The sequence below is a fragment of the Chaetodon trifascialis genome, chromosome 14, assembly GCF_039877785.1.
Source record: "Chaetodon trifascialis isolate fChaTrf1 chromosome 14, fChaTrf1.hap1, whole genome shotgun sequence".
Taxonomy (NCBI): domain Eukaryota; kingdom Metazoa; phylum Chordata; class Actinopteri; order Chaetodontiformes; family Chaetodontidae; genus Chaetodon; species Chaetodon trifascialis.
This window is the reverse complement of record NC_092069.1, coordinates 13138963-13162040: the sequence shown is the minus strand read 5'-3', so window position 1 is coordinate 13162040 and position 23078 is coordinate 13138963. Positions and strand designations below refer to the sequence as shown.

The 23078-nt window shown below is 43.1% G+C and overlaps 1 protein-coding gene across 1 annotated transcript in view; it reads left to right on the top strand.

Moving 5' to 3' along the window:
- The first annotated feature begins 1675 nt into the window (after positions 1-1675).
- The window catches only part of LOC139342095 (latent-transforming growth factor beta-binding protein 2-like), an 80915-nt gene continuing 59512 nt past the window's right edge, over positions 1676-23078 (top strand). The window contains exons 1-3 of the mRNA XM_070978998.1: positions 1676-2496; positions 5330-5403; positions 16080-16350. Coding sequence (XP_070835099.1) covers positions 2039-2496; positions 5330-5403; positions 16080-16350 — 803 coding nt within the window. The 5' untranslated portion in view covers positions 1676-2038. The remainder of the gene's footprint in view (positions 2497-5329; positions 5404-16079; positions 16351-23078) is intronic.

Genomic DNA, 23078 nt, shown 5'->3' with positions numbered 1-23078 from the left:
AATGAGGTGAACAAAATAAACACCTTTCGATATGACGCAGATAGTGTCGATATTATATACTCAAAAATAACTGAAATGTCCAGTCTCTGTTACTCCAAGTAATAGTAGTAATAAAAATGCAAACTCAACCATATTGACAAAATTGTATGAAAATATAACTCTACCTTTTCGTAGTTAATAGTGTTAAACAACATCTTGTTAAAAGTCAGCTCAAATGAACACATTTGGAACATGACAGGTGGTGTTAATGAACTTGGATTCTACATGCGGAGGAATTGGCTGGGATCCACCGCTCACTCATACACAACGCAAGGCTTACAACATGATACAGAAACAGATTAAGACACTGATTGAGACTATAGTACAGAAACAACTGAGCTGTAGCCAGCTGCTCACTCACACAGTCACTGAGCAGATAGTCCTCGTGGATTTGTCTGTGCATGCCGTGGTTACCCTCTAGGATGCTGGGAGCAACTGGCCATGATCTACGAAGTCGACACCAGCCAGGGTACATGCCTGGGGTGGAGTGAGACTATTGGACAGTCATAAAATGCAGCCTCCTACTCTAATTAGATTTCTCACGGGTTGCAAGACAAGCTGTAATCAGCTGTGGTGCTTGGCCCGAGTCTCCAGACAGATATGATGTTTCCTTGGAGATCTGAAAAGGAGATACCTCTGTCTTCTCAAAGTGTTCATTCAGAAACCCTTTAAAAAAAAAGTTTTCCTAGTAAAAATTCCCCTTTGAGAGGTTTGTATATCTCAGCTGTGGTGGGAAGGAGAATGAATGGGCAGACTACTAGTCTTCCTCTCCATTGCTGTGTGTTTTGGATGGCAGTCCTGTGAGTGGTAATGGTGCTCGGGGACCACTCATGAGAGAGACAGGCGTGCATCTTTGTGGGTGAAATGAGAGGAGGGAGCCAGCTTTCTTTGGGTTGTTTAAGATCTTATGGAAGAAGAGAAATGTGTTGTTTCCAGACAGTCAGAGGGAAAGTGATGATGCAGCATGGATGAGAGGGGGAGATGAATGGGATCTGTTACATAACTTGACCAGTTTTCCAAGATTTCAGTTTGAACTGCTAGCTTCTTATACCTTTTTACTGCTCAAAGCACATCTGTAAGCCAACAAATGGTCAGGATGCACATTTCTGCATGTTGTAATCTATAAAAGTTGAACTGCAGCACTGTAAATTGAATTCAAAAGGCATCACACTGTGCTGTGGCACTGTAATAAGACGAAATAATAAGCCCACACTCCATTCAAATCATCATAAAAGAGAAAGCATTAACTTAAACAATCCAGCAATCAGTGAGTCTAAAAGCAAAACATCTGGTTTCTAAATTTTTATGATATTGCAGTAGCCTGTCAATTCAAATCCAAATTGAAGGTAACTATTAATGCAGCTGCACTCGTGATCATTCCAGTAGTCTTGTTCAAAGGAATCAGAGAAAAAGGCGCTCAGTAACATGATGTAACTTGGCAGAGAAAGTGCGTGTGGGCACATGGACCGAGCGGTGCCGTGAGTGAAGCAACAATGCAGCCGACAAGGGGGAGTTTCTTCTTGCAAAGCGCATGCAATCCCTACAAAAATTCCCGGTGACTTCAGATCCAAGGAGGTGGTGATATTCATGGGAGCACGATTCAAACTCTCTCACTTGGAGTAGGAGAGCAGCTTCAGCAGCCCTGGAGCCAGCGCGCTGCTCTCTTTGCGCCTCTTTTCTTGTTAAACATAAACTAAAACAGATGGATTAATGCTTGCTTAAAATAACATTTGTATCAGCGCTGGAAGGGAAAAAGATTAGAGGTTCTCACTTTGGACTGAAGTTAGGTGCTGATTTGACAACCTGAAGACATTCTGCGCAAAGTCTTACCTGGGCATTATGAAGAGGTATCCAGGCTTTTTTCATTCATGGGAGAGGATGCCGTCTTGCTGAACTCGTGTAGCCTTGTCGCGTATTTTTCAATTTGCTCATATTTTAGTGGCTGTCGCTAAAACTGTAACGCGATCTGCGCTTTTACGCGGTAGTTTCAAAACTTTGCATGCCCAAAATGGACCGTGCAGGATTTACTGTGTTAATGGTTCTGACTGTTGCACTGGTGCGACTGGGTGACAGTCAAAAGGACACAACAGGTGGGAGGAAAGAGGGTGCAGGGGCAGGCCGGGCGGTCTGGGACGAGCAGCATTCCCGGCTGAGGAGTCAAGGTCACTCTCCAAGAGGACCAGAGGACGGTGCATCCTCCAGACCATTCGGTGAAACTTCTCCTGGGTCCAGCCACTCTAGGCTTCTCGTCCGCCTGCCCAGAGGCACATCATCCCAAGGGGATGGCAGGCACATATCCCTTCACGCTGCAGGCGCCTCTCGGGAAGACCACGTCTCTGCGCCGCGGGATGGTGCGCTGCGCACCGCCAGACACCCGACCAGCCAGCAGCACAGAACCAAAGTGAACCGCAGGCAGAGCAGCAAGCCCAGCTCTGCCAGCACAAGGAGACTTGTTGGGTAAGAGTGACAGCCATGTGCTATACAGTCTACTAGAAAAACGTTTTACTTCATCAAGCTGTTCAAGCCCCTCAGTTTCATTGTATGAGCAGTGCTTTTTCAGGAATTTGTGTGACCCGTTTTACTGTACATGAGCACATGTGGTTTACTGTAAAGTGGCGGTGGCCCACTTCGGCAGAACCTCTCTTCCTGTAAGGCAAACCAAATGATGATGTAACATAACAACCCACAGAAAATGGCTACAAAGTTTTGCTCCATATTAATACAAAGCTTGGATACAGTGCATGGAAACTGTCATCCGGTAGCTGAAAGAGCTGCACTCCAACCAAATGTGAATTACTCTAATATATGTATTTTGTCATCAGGGTTATGGCAGGACGTGGAATAATGACTGAGGTTAAATACTTTGCTGATTACTGATAGTGGAAACTTATACTGTAATGAACAGCAAATGTATATGAATGGGTGAACTGCATTTGAACTGTTTTGAGACTAATGCAACTCTGCATTATCACCATTTCCTTCCATTACTACACATTACATTATTTTAATCGTAGTAGGAGAGTGGCTGCAGACTACTTCATTGTGTGTGCCCCAGTTTTGTACTGTTGCCTGTGGCCAAGTATTGTAGTGGCTCAACCAGAGCCTTGGCTGGTGAACATTTGCAATTTTGCCTAGTGATCAGAAACACCTGTTTCTCCGATGGCCCTCTCTCAGTGCTGCAAATCCCTATTTATTTTTTTCTTTTTTTTGTCTCTATTAAACTCCAAACAGGACGATGGGTTGTTTCCATATTAAAGCCCTTTTATTTTTGTTAAATGAACCCTTGTGCCTCCAGTTCTCTTTGTTCCATAGGGGCAAAGCATGAGGAGGGGAGAGTGTTTACATAATAATCAGAGAGGGATTTGAATGGCTCACCTTGGGTTGCAGACACTGAAATATAAATGAAATATTTCTTTTGTGTGTCATAACAGAGCCTCCTGCCTTTGGGAAATGGATTATTTATATGGCCAATTTATGAGGAACACTTTACAAGCAGTGGGAGGATTCAGCCAATTGGTTCACCATCTGTAGGCATACATATGATGTGCTTTCACCTGCCTGAAGCCTAAACCATGATAAAAACCAGGAGGAAAAGCACTAATTGACTATACATTTAACTTCATACTTAAGTTTTAAGAGTTCCCCCCTCTCCCTTCTGCTTGCTTTTGCTTCTTTCTTATGTTAAGATGGCTTAGAGAAATGATAAACGGGGGTGTTGTCTAGCACTTATATCTGCATTTTACTGATTCTGTCCATGGGATAAATGTGTCACATCATTCACCTTTAACATGCCCTGATAGATCACCCCTTAAAAACAACATTTCTCAACATATACGTCAGTCAGTCAGTTGCACTTATGCATGGTTGAATTGAGGTGCTGTCTATTTAAAGCGGAGCGTGAAGAAAATAGCTGTCTTAAGTATTAGATCCAACATGCTTTATTGCAGCACAGGGCCAATGCCTTGCTTGACATTGGCAAAAAAACATACTCCAGTGTTTAATGAATGGGGCTCTTTGAGTTTTAAAGAAGCATAAAGGTGGTGTTACGTACAGAAACTCTGCAGGAACATTACCTTTTAGTAGTCTGCACTGTAATTTTAACACTTTGATTCATTAGCTTCAGATGAATCATCCGCTGCTTGTTAGAGAAAGTGTTTTCATGACACATTTCCTCTTGGAATTCCCACTCAGCTTAGTCTTTTACTGTACCCTGCGGCACCGGCAGCACTGGGTTCACTTACTCTCCTTTATATTCGCGTTGACTCAGTATGACTCGCTTTCTGTTTTCAGTGCACCTGTCAGTCGTTTGACTGATTCAGATAGCTCAGCGGTGAAATAAAACTCCACTGCCTCATGCTGGTGTTTAAAGAAAAATATAACTAGGTGTGAACATGGTGTTATCTATATTTTAACCTGGGGCGTGATCCTCATTATGATGTATAAAGTTATCCATTACATACATATATATCCCATGATGGAATTTGAATGTGATGACTGATGTCTTTGGCACGGGTCTGGCCTGATGTGTTTGATTTATGACAAAGGTAAGCCTGCCAGAGGGCCCAAACAACTCTATGTTATCCCTGTGACGCCTCAGTAATACTCGCAGAATCTAATGAGTGCAATCCAACTGAGGTCAACGAGTCAATTCGCGTTATCTCCTCGAATCACCATGAGTCAGACATCCACTTACTGTAATATCTTGTGAAAAGATGATGGGGCACAGATCCATGCCAGCGCGTTGACTGTTGCCCTGAAGTTGCTCTTGCGGTCTGGTGCCTTTTCATCTATCTCGCTGCAGAAATTGGCCTGCGCTGCAAGTGCGGATTAAAGAGTGCAAAGAATCCAGTTATAACTGTTTAAAACTTGTCATCTCTCATTTGCTCAGTGATTTATAGAAGATGCAGGGTGCTTTTCATGTCCCGTGTGTCTCGCGTAATCCTTTCAAGGCTCAGATAACTCTGTATTTGTTTTCGCTCTCAGAAAGAGGGACTTGTGGGTCCACATTCAGATAGAGTTTCGTGACTTGCCCTAAAATTTTTATCGAATAAAATGCAATTATAGCACTGTCTCCAAGGTGTTCGTATCAGTAGGCCAGCCGCATCAGAGTGATCTGAAACTATAACAGCGCTTGCAATCAGATCAGTTTATCATGCAAAGGTTTGAGGCCTTCCGCCCTCAGGGCTATTTCTCTAGGATTATGAGGCCCTCTGTATTAATGCATGCTTGACACAGTACAGTAATTGTCTCATGTTAACCCCAGTGTCTGTGTATGTCTTCCCCTGCTCAGGCCTAATGTCTGTGGAGGCCATCAGTGCTGCTCAGGCTGGGCTTTGGCACCAGGAACCAATCGCTGCATAAAACGTAAGTAAAAAACTTAACCTATTGCATGTCGCATTTAAACATATTCTTTTTCATTCAGCTACTAAAGACAACAGTTTATTCTTTACATGTTTGTGAAGTTTTGAAGGACAAGCCTGCTGACAGGCATTATGTATATTAGAGCTAGTAAACTTTGCAGACAGAGAGGTTTTAAAATTCTAATGCACACAGACTGAAAAATAACACAGTAAATGGCGACTAATGACTATCCTGTCAAGTGGAATTGCCCAATGAAAGATTTCCTAGGGTGTTATTGCCTCCATGGTCATGTTCGTCATATGGTGTTTGCCTTTTCTTTTCATGCGAGATCCTCGCATGGAAATTACCACCACTTAGCACTTGGCTCTCTTTTTGACACAAGCCCTTAATTATGGGTGGAACAGCTTCTTCTTTTATTTGACCACAGCAGTATTGGATATCCTAACTGCCAGATAATTAAAAGTGCAATAGAAGACACCGGCTGTGAATGGATAATCGGCTGCTTCTTTAAACGCAATATCGACCTAAAAAAAAATTGTTACGCCACTGATATCCTTGTCTTTAACGTGCATGCAGACTGTCTTATGTGTCTTATCATTGACCTGACTTGATAAGGGATCCAGTTCAATACAGAAATGGCTTCAGTTTATGCCAGACTTTTCCGTTGCGTGTCATGTTTCAATTTCATGTTTATGACTTCCATTGTTTGCTGCGGACTGAAATAACAGGTTGGAATTGGAGCTTTTTTAGAGAAAGTTATCTTTAAATTTTATGAGTGAAGTAAAACCCACACAGCAGCTGGCATTTATTCACTAACACACTTGTCTGCTTTTTCTATCTATCTATCTATCTATCTATCTATCTATCTATCTATCTATCTATCTATCTATCTATCTATCTATCTATCTATCTATCTATCTATCTATCTATCTATCTATCTATCTATCTATCTATCTATCTATCTATCTATATTTTTTATTTTTTACTGGTTTCCATGTTTGTTCTCTGCTAATTATCTCCCACACACGCACATACAGTTAACACACATTTCAGCCACTCGATTACACAACAAGCTGATTGGCCTCAGCAGCCTCCTAATTAGATCTCCTTCCCTCCTGCCCAGTGCAAAGCCTCCTTCCATTTTTTCTCAAGTCCCAGCTAAAGGCACACTTACCAAGGTGTAAATTACATCTAACATGGAGCTGCAGTTACTCAAATTAAAAGGGCAAATACTTTTAATCTGCCAGAAAGTAACAGGTCCAGTCTAATGCGCCTATGTTAAACAAGGAAGTGCATCTGCGCAAGCCAGGGGTCTGTCCAACCATCTGGACCCTCTTACAGCTTGGCCCTCACCCAGGTCTGACTGGAGGCTATGCTATCATCAGCTGAGTGAAGCCCCACGGCCGGCAAGGTGCCAACACAAAGGCCCCAGACTGGAGCTGGGACTGGAAGCCCCCACGTAGAAGACCTCCGTGGAGGAAAACAGGCTCAGGCTATCTTTATTCCATCCCCGCCTGAGACCCGGGTTGCTTTATTAGGAGATGGCAGCATGAGAAAACATGTTCACAGTCAGGGAAAGAAAAGGAACAAACCTGTCGAGTGGGAGCATAAGTAAAAACATATCGCGGCTGAGCTGCGTCTAGGAAATTCTCGCTGAAGGGATTGAAGTAATGTCTAATATTAAAAGTGTCAGCTGCAGGCTTCACCCGTGAGGCTGTATTGGGTGTCTAGAGTTATGGCTTCCTAACAATACCTCCTTGTTCAATTGGGTTGAGCTCAGAGCAAATATATGACAGGAATTGGATCACTAGTTGTCCAGGGAGTGCGCCTACACATCCTTAGAAATGTGTTTATAAAACGGTCTGCGTCTGAGTCTCCGTGGGTCTGGTTGGAGATTGTTGTCTGGCTCTCTTGAGGCTCGGTCCTGCCCATGTCCTGGCAGGTTTGGTGCAGACTGTCTCTGCTTTTGGCTTCAGGATGGATGGTTAGCAGACTTGTTTGTGTATTAAAGTAAATTCCATGTGCTGAAAATAGCCAGGGTTGTGTGTGATAGAAAGCTTTGATCCATTAAGAGGAACAGAACATTGCATTTCCACTGCTGCGTCATGTTTATTTCTCCCCTAGTTAAGTTAACCGCTGTAATTAGAGATAGTAAAACTTCATAGGTTTTTACGACCAATGTTTTACCTAACCAATATTGATTTTATTAATGGTGGCCAAGAACCAAAGGTGTGTGTGTGTCTTATGTTTGGCTTGTAAAATGAGGCCAGGTGTAAGCTTGGCTGCACTTCTGTCTGTTTACTTGCAAGCAGGATTGAAGCTCCTGTCGAGATGAATGGAGCATCTTGTTTTTAGGTCAGCACTGATACTTATTCCCCACTGCGCTGAGATTCACATCTGTTCATCTGAAAGTGTTGTTGCTAAGAAGAAGAGCAGAGGGAGGCCACATTGCAGCCTCACCCAGTAACTGTCCAGTAGTAGTCCTGTCTGAGTTATAATAGAAGACCGTCTGTCAGCGGCATTTCTGCAACTCTGAACTCTGTCTCAAGACAAAAACTGATGAAAGGTTCATGCAGATCTCTGTGGATGGTCAGATCAGTGGCCAAAAATGTCTTCAGCCCTAATGCATATCTTTCTACTGATTCTCATGGAATCAAATGTCACTTTGAACTGCAAGAGATCTCTCATAAAATACACCTGTAACAGCAAGGCGTGGGAATGTTGCACACCTGATAATAATCACCAAAAAGGGGGACCAGCAAGTTGGTTCAGTAAAATTTCTACCATCAGATTGCACTGGGAGCAGCCACAGAAATCTGTTTACAAAATAGTAAGCGGCTCAGCTGTGGAATTAGGATGAAAGTTTGAATTGCTGACAAGTTTTAGGATAAATACCGAAACCTTTAATTAGATGTATTGTACATCAGTGTAGAATTACTGTTTTGAAGTTTTGGTTTACAACATTTCTTGGAAAGAAACCAAGTGAGAACTTGTAAACCCACTGTGACCGGAGAATAGTTTTGAATGCTACCGGTTCTCTTTTGTATCTGTTTTCAGATGCTTCACTCTTATCTTTGCACCTTTGAATGCAGCTTTCACTCATACCTTGAGGTTAAAGGATTCTTTGATAAGCTGCCAGGAAGAACACAGACAGTCTGAGCTAAAGGAGTTCTTTGGCAAATGTAGTGTAGATGCAGCACCTACTCGTTTACAACGAGAGTCTACAGGAAGCAAGCCACTCTGAGGCTTATTGTAGACACTGTGGTGCTTTGAGCTAAATGCTAATGTCAGCATGCCAACATATTCACAATGACAACATTGCTGATGTGTAGCCTGTGTAGTGTTTACATGTTCACTAACTTATGTTAGTGTGTTAGCATTTGCTAATCATCACCAACACAAAGCACAGAGTTTTGCAGGTATTTGGCCATAAACAAAGTATTAGACAACCTAAAATTTTGTCCTGACGGTGGTGCTCCATGACAAGTTACGGATCACCAAAAATCTTCCAATTCATTCTGAGGGGGACATGAAAACCTGAACCAAATTTAATGGAAATCCATTAAGTAGTTATGTTGCTAAAAACGACAAATCAACCTCATGGTTGTGCTAGAGGAAAAGTCAGTGAATCACATGGAGGATGTGAGCTCATTGGGGACACACGTTTCTATTTCAATTTCAGCTGGATTTATTCAATAGTTATCAAGATATTTCAGTCTGGACCAAAGTGGTGGACCACCTCCATAGAGCATTTTGCTAGCATGGATGATAGCAAGGAATGCTAGGTGTTGGAGTAGCTCATACTGACAGGGTCACTATGCATCAGAGTTACGTTGATCTGGTTTCCTCGGTTGACATGGCTGTTTTAGTAATTGGATTAATGGCATGGTCTACCACACACAGAGTTAATGCATGGGACAATATAGAATACCTCAGACCGGGGAACAGAGGGAAAAGACTCCCTGCAGCACAGACAGGAACTGGCTTCACATTTAACCTGAGCTCATAGTGCTCCCTAAAGTGCAGGCTTTTAGATTCTACAGATGAATTCATTTCACCACACTATACATCACAGTGTCTTGGCGAAAGCATGTGGTACATATGGCAACTTGCTGCAAGTATAGCCAACAGTTAGAGCACGACCCTCCAGAAAAAAGCACACAGATGGCTCTTGATTTAAACGTGTTGCTGTCTTAGAGAGTGCAGATGAAAGGTGCATCATTCACGTGGAGGAATAAAGTTGTTTTCAGTCTCTTAAGCAGTCGGTGATTGACAGAGTAAAACGCGGTGGAGAGGAGTTTCTTTTTGATTGCCTTCCAGCTTTCTTTGGCCTGCTGTGCCGCTCAGGGCCCCATCCCTAACCCTAAAATAACTCCTCAGGCAGAAAGTCTCTTGCTCTTGCTTACCTCTTTCATCACAAGGTAACTTTCTCCGTCTTTCCAAACAAATAATACCATCATGTCCCCATTGTAGTTTGAGTAGGTTTAAAGCGTCATGTACAGTAAGTCATGTTAAGGGCTGGCCTCAGCTGTTCACCATGAGATCATCACCATCACAATGTGGGTTTTATGTGGATTAATTAGTGAAGTAATAGTATATTCGTAGCAAAAGTCTAAAATCCACCCTTTTTACTTTATTTGTTAAGTCATTTATCACAGTTGCTCTTAAACTTAAGACTTAAACTCGATTATGTGTGTGAGACACTTTTTTTTTTCTTTGCTACAACATGTGTGAAGCAGCTGGATAAGTATCAAGGACATAGATGTTGGAATGTTTTCTGACCTCCTAAACAGTACCCACAAAAACCCCACCTTATAGATACAGGCCATCTCAGTTTGCTTTTTGTTAACCTCCACAACAGAATATCCACATATACTGGACCCAGTCTTACAGTAAGATTTGTCCTCATTCAGACGAAAACTCATGCTGCACTTTAGGCATGATACTTGCTCTCATCTACATTAGTCACATGTGTTTGGTTTTTAATGGTAGAGAGGAGATTTATTGTGCATAACAAATGTTTCAGCTGAACTGTATAGGGTTTATGGCATGTGCGCTTCCTAGGATAGTGACATGCAGCTAGAGGTCATGAGCCAGAGTCAAGCACATGATGCCATGTGTGCAATGATCCACTGAGTCACCAGGACACCAATTACAGCCTTGCTAAATGCATTAGCTTTTCAGCGGAGTTACTGTAGATATCATATGAGTCATTATCCTGTGCTGTAAAATGTGCTATGTTAAATCCACAACATCCGATAGGCAGCTGAAGAGATCAGACTTTGCTTTTCAGTTCATATGATAGACATGAATTTTACGATGGCCAACAGAGATTAAATCATACACTTGCCACTCTGTAGCACCGAGACATCTAAATAGAAGCAATAAAGAAGAAACATTGTTTTCCCAAAGGTAAAAAAGAAGAGAGACCTAACACCGATGACAGCCATGTCTCCTGAGCGACGACCTCTGTTTTACAAGAACAGGAGGAGGTTTTTAAAAGGCTGGCGTCTCTGGTGACGTCATTGAAATTACTGCTGCACAGACAACCACAGGGCCCTCCTCAGCTTTATATGTCGTGTGTGGATTTGTGGGAGTTGCACAGTTCACAGGTCACGGGCACAACACTCCCTTGGCAGCCCTGTAGAGAGTTATGGCCCATTAGACAGATCCTGTAATCAATACACACCCCATCATCCCAAAACCCATCATTAACATGGACATTGGACAGCTTGCTCTGAGTTTGTCTCCCTGAAGCAGGAGTACTGCTTTCTCCGCTCCAGCTGGTTTGTCTGTTTGTAGGTTGCAATTGGGTCCTGTTTTGGCCTCCTGCACCACATGTTTTTCTAATTGCTACCATAGACTAAAGCGTGGTGAAAATGAGGTACTGCTCTGCGTCTGGACCTTAGATGTCTCTCCCTTGAATTTCTGTCTTGTTTATATGTCTTTGTTCATGAGATGTTATGATGCGGATATAATGAAGAGAGCAGAACAAACTTGTCCTGGGAGAAGATTGAAACATATTCCTCAATAACATGTTTGCTTGTCTTTTTTTCACTGTGTCATGGTGCAAAAAAGAAGACGTGCTCTAGCAGATCTCTGCGCAGTAAGTCTCAAAAGCAAGACTCGTCTTGATTGACACTTACTAAAGAACATTAACAACAAGTGCCCCCCTCCCTCAGTCACACACACGCTTAGGGAGGCCGCAGTGTTTTTAGGGCAGCCCATAGCCAACCATACATCATAGCACCCTCCTGCTTAAAGACCATATGGAAGTTGTTGGGATGTGATCCCTCAGGAGGATGGGGTTTGTGGCTTTTTGGTGAACACCACGTCTCACAGAGTCAGCTTTACAAGTTGCGGGCACACACCCCCAGATCCAGATATCCTCCGCAGAGCGCCCCAGCATGTGGCTCATTAGAGGCTGCATGTTGGAGTTTGAGGGGTGCGGTAGAGGCACGGCATAGCGTGGCTGAAAGTAATGTACACAGTGTCATGGGTCAGCTGTAGGTTAACAAAATCCCCCCACAGAGCCGAGGTGGGTTAGGAGAATAAAAAGCTCCAACTACTGTATTGGACCAAAAAACCCATAGTGAGATTGAAAAATGTGCATCTATGACAGAGGCACCTTAATCTGGTGAAATACAACCCTTGTAAGATTCACCACAAAGAGAAAATAAATGATCAGTCAAACAGTGTCAGCGTCTCGCCCCTTCTGGTCCTGATTAGAACAATAGAGAAGTTTTGATTCTGAAGTTTAGAGTTACGGTAACAGCAGTTTGGTTGGAGACAACAAAGTTAGTGTTTGGCAAGCCTGAAACGATAGCACTTGCACCACCAACCATGTGGAAATCACATGTTGTAAAGAGATTAACACTCACTTGAAATGATTAGCATTGGGAGGCAATTGTATTAACTGCTCAATAGACCAATCCTTCCCTCTCCAGTGGATAGTGAGTCTGGATGAGAGGTGAATTTTTCAGCTTGTCCCTCTCGGCTGCCTCCCACAATCTGAAACACTTGACCCATTTCATGAGATCTGTCAGGTTCTGTGGTGACTCCTAAAGAGAGGCTCCTGCTGTCATCACAGGACTTTTACCAGACTATGTATTCAGATTTTTCAGAGTTTTACACTTGTCTGTGATGTTCTGTACAGTTGTGTGCAAAGTTGTGTAGTTTTTTTATAGTATAGTTTTTATAGTCTAAACTAAATCAAGGCTTTAGCCTCTTCACAAACTCTGCAGCCACATGCATGTATGTACACACATTCTGCCTACTGTGTTAACGTGAGTATTTTGACCTTATCCACTAGAATAGATTCAAAAATGACCGCAGCCTCTTATCGGAGCCTACAGCAGCCTCTTATCGGAGGTCAGTTGCTGCAACTGTAATTTCTGAAGCCATTTTATCTCTCATTTTTGTTTCCCATTTCCTGTCTCTCGGTTACATGGTTTGAAAGGGCCTTTAGTGAAGCCTTTTGTCATATTCTACCAACATCTAATCTCTGCAGCAGCTCCCAGCCTCAAAAATCTCATAATGGCACATAATGGGCTCAGCCTGCAGGGAGTCCTTCAGTCCATGAAAGATTATTCCGATTATGCTTTCATTATCAATATTATTTTCAAAAATGTCAAGTTAGGCCTGGTGACACCGTTGACCTGTGTAAAGTGAAGAGATTTCTCGACATGTTTAAGTTATTTCAGATATTGGTTTCAAATTGCTCCTCGCTGAATGAAATGACTGTAAAGCTTTGATGGGTTGTGTTACTCTGAGTCAGAGAGAGGGGAAGGTGAATCTCTGGTGGATTGTAATGGACTGGAAATGAGCTGGAAGTTGGAAATGAGAGTCCGGTGCAGGGGGGACGAGAATGGCAGTTTTCCCTGGATATACACACACATGCAAAACGAAGCTTGTAACAGGTAACTGTAACCCACAAGAGAAATTATGAGGAATACTTACCTCATAAAGACCCCGGGGTGACTTTAATATAAGTGCAGAATTACTGTTTGATTGCATCAAATCCAACTGAGAACTTGGACAATATAAATAGCTTTGTTTTACAGTCTATATTATTGGAAAAGTAATAGTTTAACCCCCAAATGAATGCTATTTGTAGGATGGATACTTGCATTAACCGTAGCTGCCAGACATTTCTTTAGAGATGTTACTCAGCCAGTAGAGACTTCTGTAAACTATCCTTATGTAGCTGAAGTTTAACAAGACTGGAAGGAGAAGAGATACACAGACTTCACTTAAATTTGAAGATTAAGATTTTTTAGCAAAGCCCAAAGAAAATGCTTCCATATTAATTATGTGTTTTATAACTGATTCGTCTGGATCAGCATGTTTGTTTGGTAGGTTCAAAGCTGCCAACAACAGTCTAATCGTCTCCCCTTTTCAGATGACTGGATCTGGACACAGTCTCCCAAAACTTGGCCAGGCTGTCTTAGTCATAATTAAGGCTGAAATGGCAATGCCAGGAATGTTTGCCATTTCTCCTCTTTTATTTCCGATGGATTCCCATTTTATTATTACTCTCGCAAAGTAATAATTGCTGCACATATTTGTGAAATGGATGGAATGTGAGGCAATTAGTTTTAATGATGTGCAAGACAAATCTGCATGACAGCAATTACTGCGACAATGTGTGCAACAGCCCAGAGGCAGGGCCCAGAGACAACACAGACAGGCAGTGACGGTGTACGCCATGGCCACGCAACAGGCTTCATGTGGGGCACATGTCAGGCCCAGAGTCACTGACCTGTCCTCTCTATTGTCAGCACAGGCGACATGTTTGTCTGGTGTCAATTCTGTCGCCGAAAACGGGTCACACGTCACACGATGGAGTGCATATCGCGTCGCAAGTCAGCCGTGAACCTCCATTTATTGGGTTATTTTTTCTGCCCTGCGCTGTTTCTCATTTCAGACAGTTTATTTGAAGAATGCAGTTTCACACATTACCAAGTTCTCCCCCTGCAGCATAATGTCACAGGAATCTGTGGCCTGTTTGATCCGCCGCTTCATCCCCAAACTTGAGGTTAAACAGACTCCGGACAAGGCGGTGGCACCCCGCCAGCCTGTACTTTAGTTAGATGATGTATTTAACTCCTTGCCAAACAGAGCTCAGGCAATTCCTATTTTATCCCATGATGGAAAATTCGAATCACATACCAAGTTATACAAATCCACAACCACATTTCTCTAAATGTGTATGCTTCATCAAAAAAGGGGCTACATTTTCCTCAGAGCAGTTAAAAGGAAATGCTTGAATGAATTTGTTGGTTTAGAGAAAAATTGCTTCGCCATAAAGCAGAAGAGAGTGGTGATTGTCTGATATTTAATCCTCAAACTGTTAGTTTTTCTCATCATACCACAGGCTGACGATGCCTAATGCAGCGGTCTTTCAATTAGCATGCATTGTGATCTGAGAAAACTTAAGCGCAGAGCTTGATTTGGCTTCTTTTGTGGGAACATGTCTGCGGAAATGCAGTCGTTACGCAGCCCTGTCATGCTTCCTTCTGTCACTTCAGTTTTGAGCTCATGTCATCGGGAACAGCGTTTTTGGGGGCGTGCTTTCACTCAAGACTAAAACAAACATGAAGTGGCCCCAGAGTCTGAGCAGTATCGCAATAACAGGAAGCGTGCAGCAGGTAGAGCGCTGTTCGCACCCAGTGGGGCCCTTTTCGACTGCCAGCACTCCTCATTGCCAAAAGCTGTGGCAGCGTTCCTGCCTGCGATCTGTCAGTGTCCACAGCATCTGTGTCAATAGCATTCCATAGCCCTGTTGACAGAGTGCTGCTGTTTGCTTTAGCCACCACAGGCCAGTGGCCTGATTTACTGTTTGAGGACAATGTCATAAATCCTCAAGTGCCGTCCACTACATACATTTGTGTCACAAGATTGAGAGCTCGTTTACTTTAAATTGTGTGCCGTAGGTCTTTCAGTGCTTCAAGTATCTGGAGTGCGTGCGTGGATGTGGGGGTGGGCTGGTAGGGTGACACAGATTATTTTTCCATGACCATGAGACGACCTCAGCGCTGTGTATTTGCAGACTATTGATAAATATTATGCACATATCCGTCTTTCGGGTACAGTAAGCCCCTTCAGATGTCGTTTGTTTTTTTTTTTTCAGGAAAAGATGCAGCTCTGCAGGCCACTGCTCTGATGAAGTGTCAGCTATTTGCACTTGGCCCTCAATAACCAGTTTTTCCCATTTGCTCATTTTTTAATGACCTTTTGCTTTTATTGCCTTTTTAAGCTGCTGTGTTACAGTGAGAGCGCACGCTGGATTCTAGACCAGTGACCAAAGATATTTTTAGGAAGTTGCTCTGTACAGAAGTGCCGGCGGCACTTAACTGAGCCATGAGGAGTATTAGCTTTACCTCAAAGAGAAATTGGATAAGGATTTAATGCAAGTGATCATATACATTCAGTCTAAACAGGGCAGTTAAAGACTCAAGAGAAATTGAACATGACAGCCCCTCCAGGCTCTCTGCTGAATGAAAAGGATAGACAGAGTTGAGAAGTGAAACTAATGGCCCCTTGATTGAATCAATTTAAAGTGAGCCCCAGTGTTGAGATCAGGGAAAGCCATTTCTGCTACTGCTCCTTCATTCAAGGCGGGCATGCTCTAACATGACCCACTGAAAACTTGATCTCCATCTGTGGTCTCTCTTCAGCTGACTGCCAGCCCCCCTGCCAGAACCGTGGCTCCTGCAGCCGGCCACATACCTGTGTGTGTCGCTCAGGCTTCCAGGGGCCCCGCTGTGAAGAGTTGGCTCCAGAGCAGGTGTACATCCGTGACGGAGGCAGCCTGAGGCGCGTTCAACCCGGGACCAACCCTTTCCAGAGAGACCAACCACGGAGAAGGCCCTCAGAAAGGCAGGCCATTGATACCACCAAGGTCCAGACCCCACGACCTGCGACCACCAGACAGCCTGGCCACACTGTGTAAGTGATGCAGCTGTGCTTCCCTACCTCTGCTTATTATAGCCTGAAAGAGCTTCAGCTTTGCCAAATAAGGATGAGTCAAAAAATAATATTTTAAGTGAAGTCTCAAATCAACTCGAAATTATGGCCTGGCCACAGGAGAAGGTGGTGACATATTGCAGGTAATTACTGTAGCTGGCGAGCTAACAGCTATAACATTACCAAGCCAGGAACATGCTAGCACATCTCAGTCACAATCACAATCACAATCGCAATTGTTCTCATGATTGTACATTATTTCATTAAATAAAAGCGTATTGAAGAAAGTAAAAAGCTATCAGGGCTAGCTAGCTTGCCATTTAGCTAACGCTGGTGTTAACTGTCAAGAGAGCTTGTCACCCGGGAGTTCACACAGTTTAGACGTATTTGTACCATCGGCTCTTGTTTCATAACTGTCTGCAAACCTTTCCTGTTTGGTGGAGAAGTTATACGTCGACAAAGAGGGATACATAGAAGTGGATGGAGGAACACAGCTAATAAGTTATGGTAGCATCCCCTCTTTAACTCTCCCTTCCTTGCTGTTCTTGCTGCTCAAATCTCATTACTGTCCAGATGGTTTGCTACTGGTCAACGATGTATGAGATTTGAACTTCACAGGAAATATTTTCACAGATGGCAGCCATTCCATTAAAATGAGCCGATTTTGCTTTAAACGCTGGGGCGACCGGGCCGTCATGCTCATTTTGCATTCAGCATTTGCGGTTCTTAAGTCGTCTTTCTAATTGTGGTTTTGAGCATGTCCAACTTGTGAAAATGATGTGACAAGAGACCCTCTAACATGAGCAGGGTTTACAGGGTTTCCTGTATTTCAACATACATGATGATTCTTTATTTGACATCAATGCTATAGAAAACCATTTTTTGTCTGAATATATATTAATACACCTCAATATTGTTTTGGTTTTCACTTTTATTTGCTCTAGCTACCATTACTGTCATACAGGCTGGCTTACACAAAACAAATTGGTACACTGCGCTATTAAAAATTATTCCAACACTCTTGAGCAAACAATAGTTCATTACACTCACACTGTTCAGCACGGGTTGTGTTTATTGTTAGAATAAATCAGACCAGATGAATGGGTTCATATGTTAAATATGAAGTAAAGTAAGTAAGCATTTGCTGCCCTTTGCTGCCATGCTTGAAAAAGCATTAAAGTAAATCTGCAAAATATAGGAAACTATAACACGATTCACCAGACAGAAGTATTACGCCACGCTATTTGCTCTGAAAATAGAGCCGGAAGATTACATTTTCTTTAGGCTTTCAGTTTTTTTTTTTTTTTTTTTTTTTTTTTACTGCGACCATAATGTATCCAGCTGATAATTGCTCAGATGAAGGCCTCTTCCAGTGCATTCAGCAAATTCTCCAATGACTGCTAATCAGACAGACCTAATAGTTTCTTGGCTCGAACATCTGACTCTTTTAGTTCCAATCTTGTTGGAAATAACATTTTGACTTGATTAATCTCTAGAACCATATTGTTGATCAAGGATGTTGAAAGGGAGTAATTGTTTCCGGGAATATTTTGATGGACGGTTATTGCTTACAGGTTCAGACTTATCTTGTCAAGTTGTGTTCCATTTTGGACTCGGGCCCTGTGCTTTTCTAATCCGCTCGCAGTCGGTTAAAGAGCCATAATTTGTTTGGGCACTGAGGTCATCTTTCACTTTCAGCCAGTTTGTCATCTGGGTAATTTCTCTCCACCAAACCACTTAAACATTCTCAATTACATCTGACATTTATGGTGCCCCCATGCTAATTGGGAGGGTCTTGTGTCATTTTTGTGCTTTTGCTGGTGTTATGAAATTAAGCCGGATGAGCCATCCGCATGTTTGTGGTAGCTCAGTGAAACTCAACTAAATGTTTTGGCAGATTGTTCATGAAAGAGTTTTAATACATCCTCCTTCCCATAATGATTATTTTGGAGTCATAGTAAATGTTCTCATCAATACAAGACCTCTGCAGACTGCACAGTTGCTATGCATATGTTTTCTTTGTTCTTGACTCACAGGACATTTTTGTGTCCTGAGTCACAGATCTGGGACAAATAGACAGAGACGAGGCTGCAGGTTCAACACTGTAAGAAGCAGACAGTGTTGTTGAGTCACCAATGCTCGTGCTATGACTGTGTCCACTTTTCGTATTCCTGCTGAAGCTGACTAACTGTTCTGTTAAGTTCAGGATAACTCATTTCCCCCCCTTCTGGAGTATAAAACATTTCCAAGAAAACAGCTCAGACTAATCCAGTCATTAGTTGTTGTAACTGACAGATTTTTCAGAAAATTGCAGGAGAGAATAAAGACAAAATTGCAAAATGTCTTCATTTAAACATAAGCCAAAGAATTGTTGGAATACTTAACTCTCTTTCATTGGTGCTTCCAGAAAGCTATTTGAGCACTTGTGTAATTCACATTTAAAGCTCAGCCCCTGTGAACGGCTGCAAATGTTCCGCATTCTCCCGGCCCAGAATGATCTTTTTGGGGTGGAACAATGTTCCCCCTGGAGAAGTGGTGGATGCAAGTCTTGGTTTCATATATCAGGCTGAGGTTCCACTGTTTGCAAAGCCAGGAAAGCACGAGCACTGTGAGGTCACAGAGAGTGAGAGGCAGATAGAGAGACAAGACCAGTGCCAAGGCTCAATTAAGGAGTAAGAAGAGGAGCAGGGAGGACAGATGCTCGGGCTCAGATAGATGTTGGTCTTGCACCCACATATATAGTCAGAGAGCAAAGGTCACCCCATACATGCAGCACCCAGACAGTCTCCTTTCATTTCTCCCCACTAGAGAAGGTGTGAGGTACTATATATGTCTCTCTTGGAGCTGAGTTGGCTTATTATGTCAGCAGCACCCTGTTACTGACCTAGCTTGTCAAGTGGCGCCAAGAACAAGAAATAGTGTAGAGAAGGAATGAAAAAGACAAGAAGGGAGAGAACAAAAACACAGATAATGAGCGAAAACATTGATTAGAGACAGACAAAGTCATCTGTTCAGCTGAGAAAGGTAAAATGACAGTTTGGTGTCAATTCCACCGTATAGTCTAAAACCAGCTGAACTGGTCTGTGCTTTACAGACCTCACCGTCCAGTCAGCTGTGGTTCACAGCTATGAAATCCCACCCTGTGCACATGTCAGCGAGTGGCAGACACGCAAAGTTTAGAATCTGTGGTGGTTTTCAAGAGGTTTGTCAACAACACAGGAAAGATGATGCTGAACTGGATTGTCAGTAAGCCAGCGCCACAAACTCGTGCAGCTAGACACTGATGTTTTCGATCAGGCATTGAGCAATGAAGAGAGATTTTATGGTTGGGTTACTCTATTGGACGGTAAGTGTTTTTTTACGAAACTATTCACTCAATAATCAAATGAAGAGGATTTCAACATTTTCCTGCTGTCTCCATGGTTGCCAGCAAAAGGGCTGCTTTGTTAACATCTCATTGAAGTAGCTCTCTTCTCTTTGGCGTGGCCTCGTCAGCGTGTGTTTTTAAACATCCGTTTTGACACACTGCATATCTCATCGAAAACAGTAAAAAGACAACATATTTAATGTGCTGTAGTCTGATGAGGCCACGTTTCAAATAGTTTTTGGAAATCATGGATATTGTGTCCTCTGTGCTAAAGAGGAAATCCAGATTGGCAGCGTGGCTTCAGAGTAAAAGAGTGTGGGTATTAAACTGACTGCCTGCAGTCCAGACCTGTCTCTCATTGAAACAGTGTGCTGCATTATGAAGTGTTGAGCATGCGACTGCTGAGAAATCGAGGTCGTATTTCTCTTTCAAAACTTCCTGTTAGTGTCCTCAGTTCCCAAACACGTACTGAGGGCTGTTAAAAGAAAAGCTGATGTAACGCAGTGATAAAGCTTGTCAGTTTGAACATTAAATGAGCATCTTGTCTTTGTGCTGTATGTCATTCTGTTTTTGTTTAAATCTTACACAGCATCTCAACTCTTTTGGAATCAGGATTGTATTGGGTTGAACAACATTCTCATGCATCATATAATTATAGGGTCCCGTGGTCTTGTAGTAGCCATACTTTTTGACAATTACCCAAAGCAATAATTCAGAATTCTGAGATTTATAGTAGCTCGCCAAAATGTGGAAACAGCTTTTCGAAACATTAAGATGCTCTGATTGTATGTCTTCTGTCCGAACAAATCTTCAGAATGATTTCTCCATCCACTTTGGCCACATCCACAGTGACATTCCCGTGCCTCCAGAAAACGTTTAACTTCTCAGTCTCAGTCAGCATCTTAATGGCGACTGACGTGCTGTCCGTCCTGTGTGGGCACAGCTGCCCTCTGAAATGTAATTTTAAAGAATGAACTGTTTCATGAATAGTCCTACTCAATGAATCCAGCACATTTATGAGTGACTGCCGAGAGTAAAAATCCTGTTGGGATGGACAAAACATATGGGGACTCGTCTGTTTAGTGGGATTCTGGGACATGGGAATACAACTGCATGCCCTACTCCCTCTTGTTGTATTCCTGTCTCAGCCTTCCACCTCTCCTCTGACCATTTCAAGTCGATGTCCCAGCTGCCTGGTCTGTGGGATTAAAACTGTAAAATTTAAAATAGGCACATCCTATATGCAGCTGGCAAACAAATAACTGCTTCCTCCTCTGTCTTCCTCTGTCTTGCTGTGGAGCAAATGCATTTCACTGTAAACCAGCGTTTCCTGTCAGCACTGTGCGCAGCAGCAGCGAAAGGCTTGTCCCTGTCGACGCAAGACCCTGTAGATCACAGCTTGCCTGTCAGCTCCCAGTATGAAGGTCAAGGCCAGTGGTGAACGCTGCTGGATAAGCTGGAACTGCGATAGTGCACAGAGGATGTATTCAGCACCTCCTATGAGTCCTTCATATCAACTCCATACCCCCACCTTTCTCTGACATCAGTGCCCTGCAGGAAACAGAGCCGGGCAGGGCAGGATGTGTGTGTGCAGTGTGCAGGCCGTCCCTCCAAAGGTCGTCTGTTACATAATCAGACTGAGGACAGCTGGCAGCAGCTACCTGGATAGCAGAACTGTAAAGACATACTGCATATTCTTCAAGTTGTCATGGTTCTTGTAGTAAACATACAGTGGATTTGATACTAGGGATTTATTATATTCACCTCCCTAATGCAAGTAAATTTCATGATAGGGGATGCACACGTCTGACACAATGGATCAGTACTGGTTCAGATACTGACCTCATCAATTTGATTGGGTATCTGCAATGTCCAGTGCACATTAAATATAATTTCTTCACACAACAAAATTTAAATTTGGGCAACGCACCAGACACCTGAGTTGAGGTATTGAATCAGAGGAGAGAACGCTGAATCGGTTTATTTTGAGTTATCACCACTGGCTCTTTATTCTAAGTGTTTCAAATTGAATTTCAACGCTTCGATGTCTTACTTAAAGTAATTGAGCTGTAGAATTTTGCAAAGTACAATCTGCTTCAGGAATGATTACAAATGGGGTCACACCCAGTAACATTTTGAGATGTTGAATGAAAACAAAAACACCCTGTAACATGGAGCAGAGCGACCCTAAAGAGGGTGATGCATACGGCTTTCTCTGCATTAACTGTTTTGCTTATATCAGCCCCACCGTTTGCCCGGTGACTAATAGGGCTGGCGGTTATGTGGCTTGTTGACTCAAGGCTTTGCACATAGCCACACTGCCGTTTCTCAGAGGAAACTGTGGTTATAGTGGGAGTTCTCCATGTTAATCATGGATCACTGGTTGCTTTCACTCCCACTCCAGACAAACCACACCACCAGCGCTGACGGGAGCCACTGTCAAAATCCTCTGGGTGAACTCAGCACCTGTACAGAAATACTGTTTTGCTATCATCACCAATGTTCTCGGTCGTAACGATGACTGAAGAAGCTGAGATATCAAGTGTAACAGAAACCCAGAGCTTGAATAAAATATGATCATAAATGTTGAAAGGCGGGAGTGGAAATTCGCTCAACAATGTTCTCATTACTCAGTTGAGAGGATAATAAATTAAAAGAGTAGCCCAGATCCCACAGTAGCTTTCCATCTCATAATACGCTTGATGCCTTCGACTTTGATCAAATATGTGTAGTCTTAAGACTGAAATATGTCTCTAAACATTCAGCCTGGGAAAGTTTTCCTACTGTACCAGCTGGTAGTCTGCTTTGCTACTCATAGAGGACGTGTCCAGAATCATCCTCTTGTCTGCCTTTTTTGGCTGCTGCCAAAGCAGAGGAGGCCTGCAGGCGGGGAGTCGGGCTAAAGTAGAGTAGAGAGGTAAAGCGCAGGGTAATTCCCACAGGCTGCATGTGCTTCCTTCTCCTGAATAGGGTCCTCTTTCGCCTCTCACCCAGGCATATGACAGTGCGTCTGGAGCTGTGATTTGTAATCCCTGCATGGGCAGACTGGGGATGAACTTGAACAGGGTCGGGTTAACTGGCTTTCTGCTTGTGGACTGTAGGCATGTTTGTCTTGCGTGCCGCTTCTACAAACTTTACCTTTGCGCTGACCCCGGTCCCTGGTGAGCATTTTCACTCGTCTTATGAATGGGATAGGGCTTTCCGGAGCATGGCCGGACAGCTTCTGCCATGGTTTTGTGGTGTTGGGGAGGAGGGGGGCACTGTGCATCTCTGCTGGTGTGGGTATAACATCGACAAACTGCAGACTCAGCTGTGGAAGCCGCCCTGTCCTCAGGTGAACTCT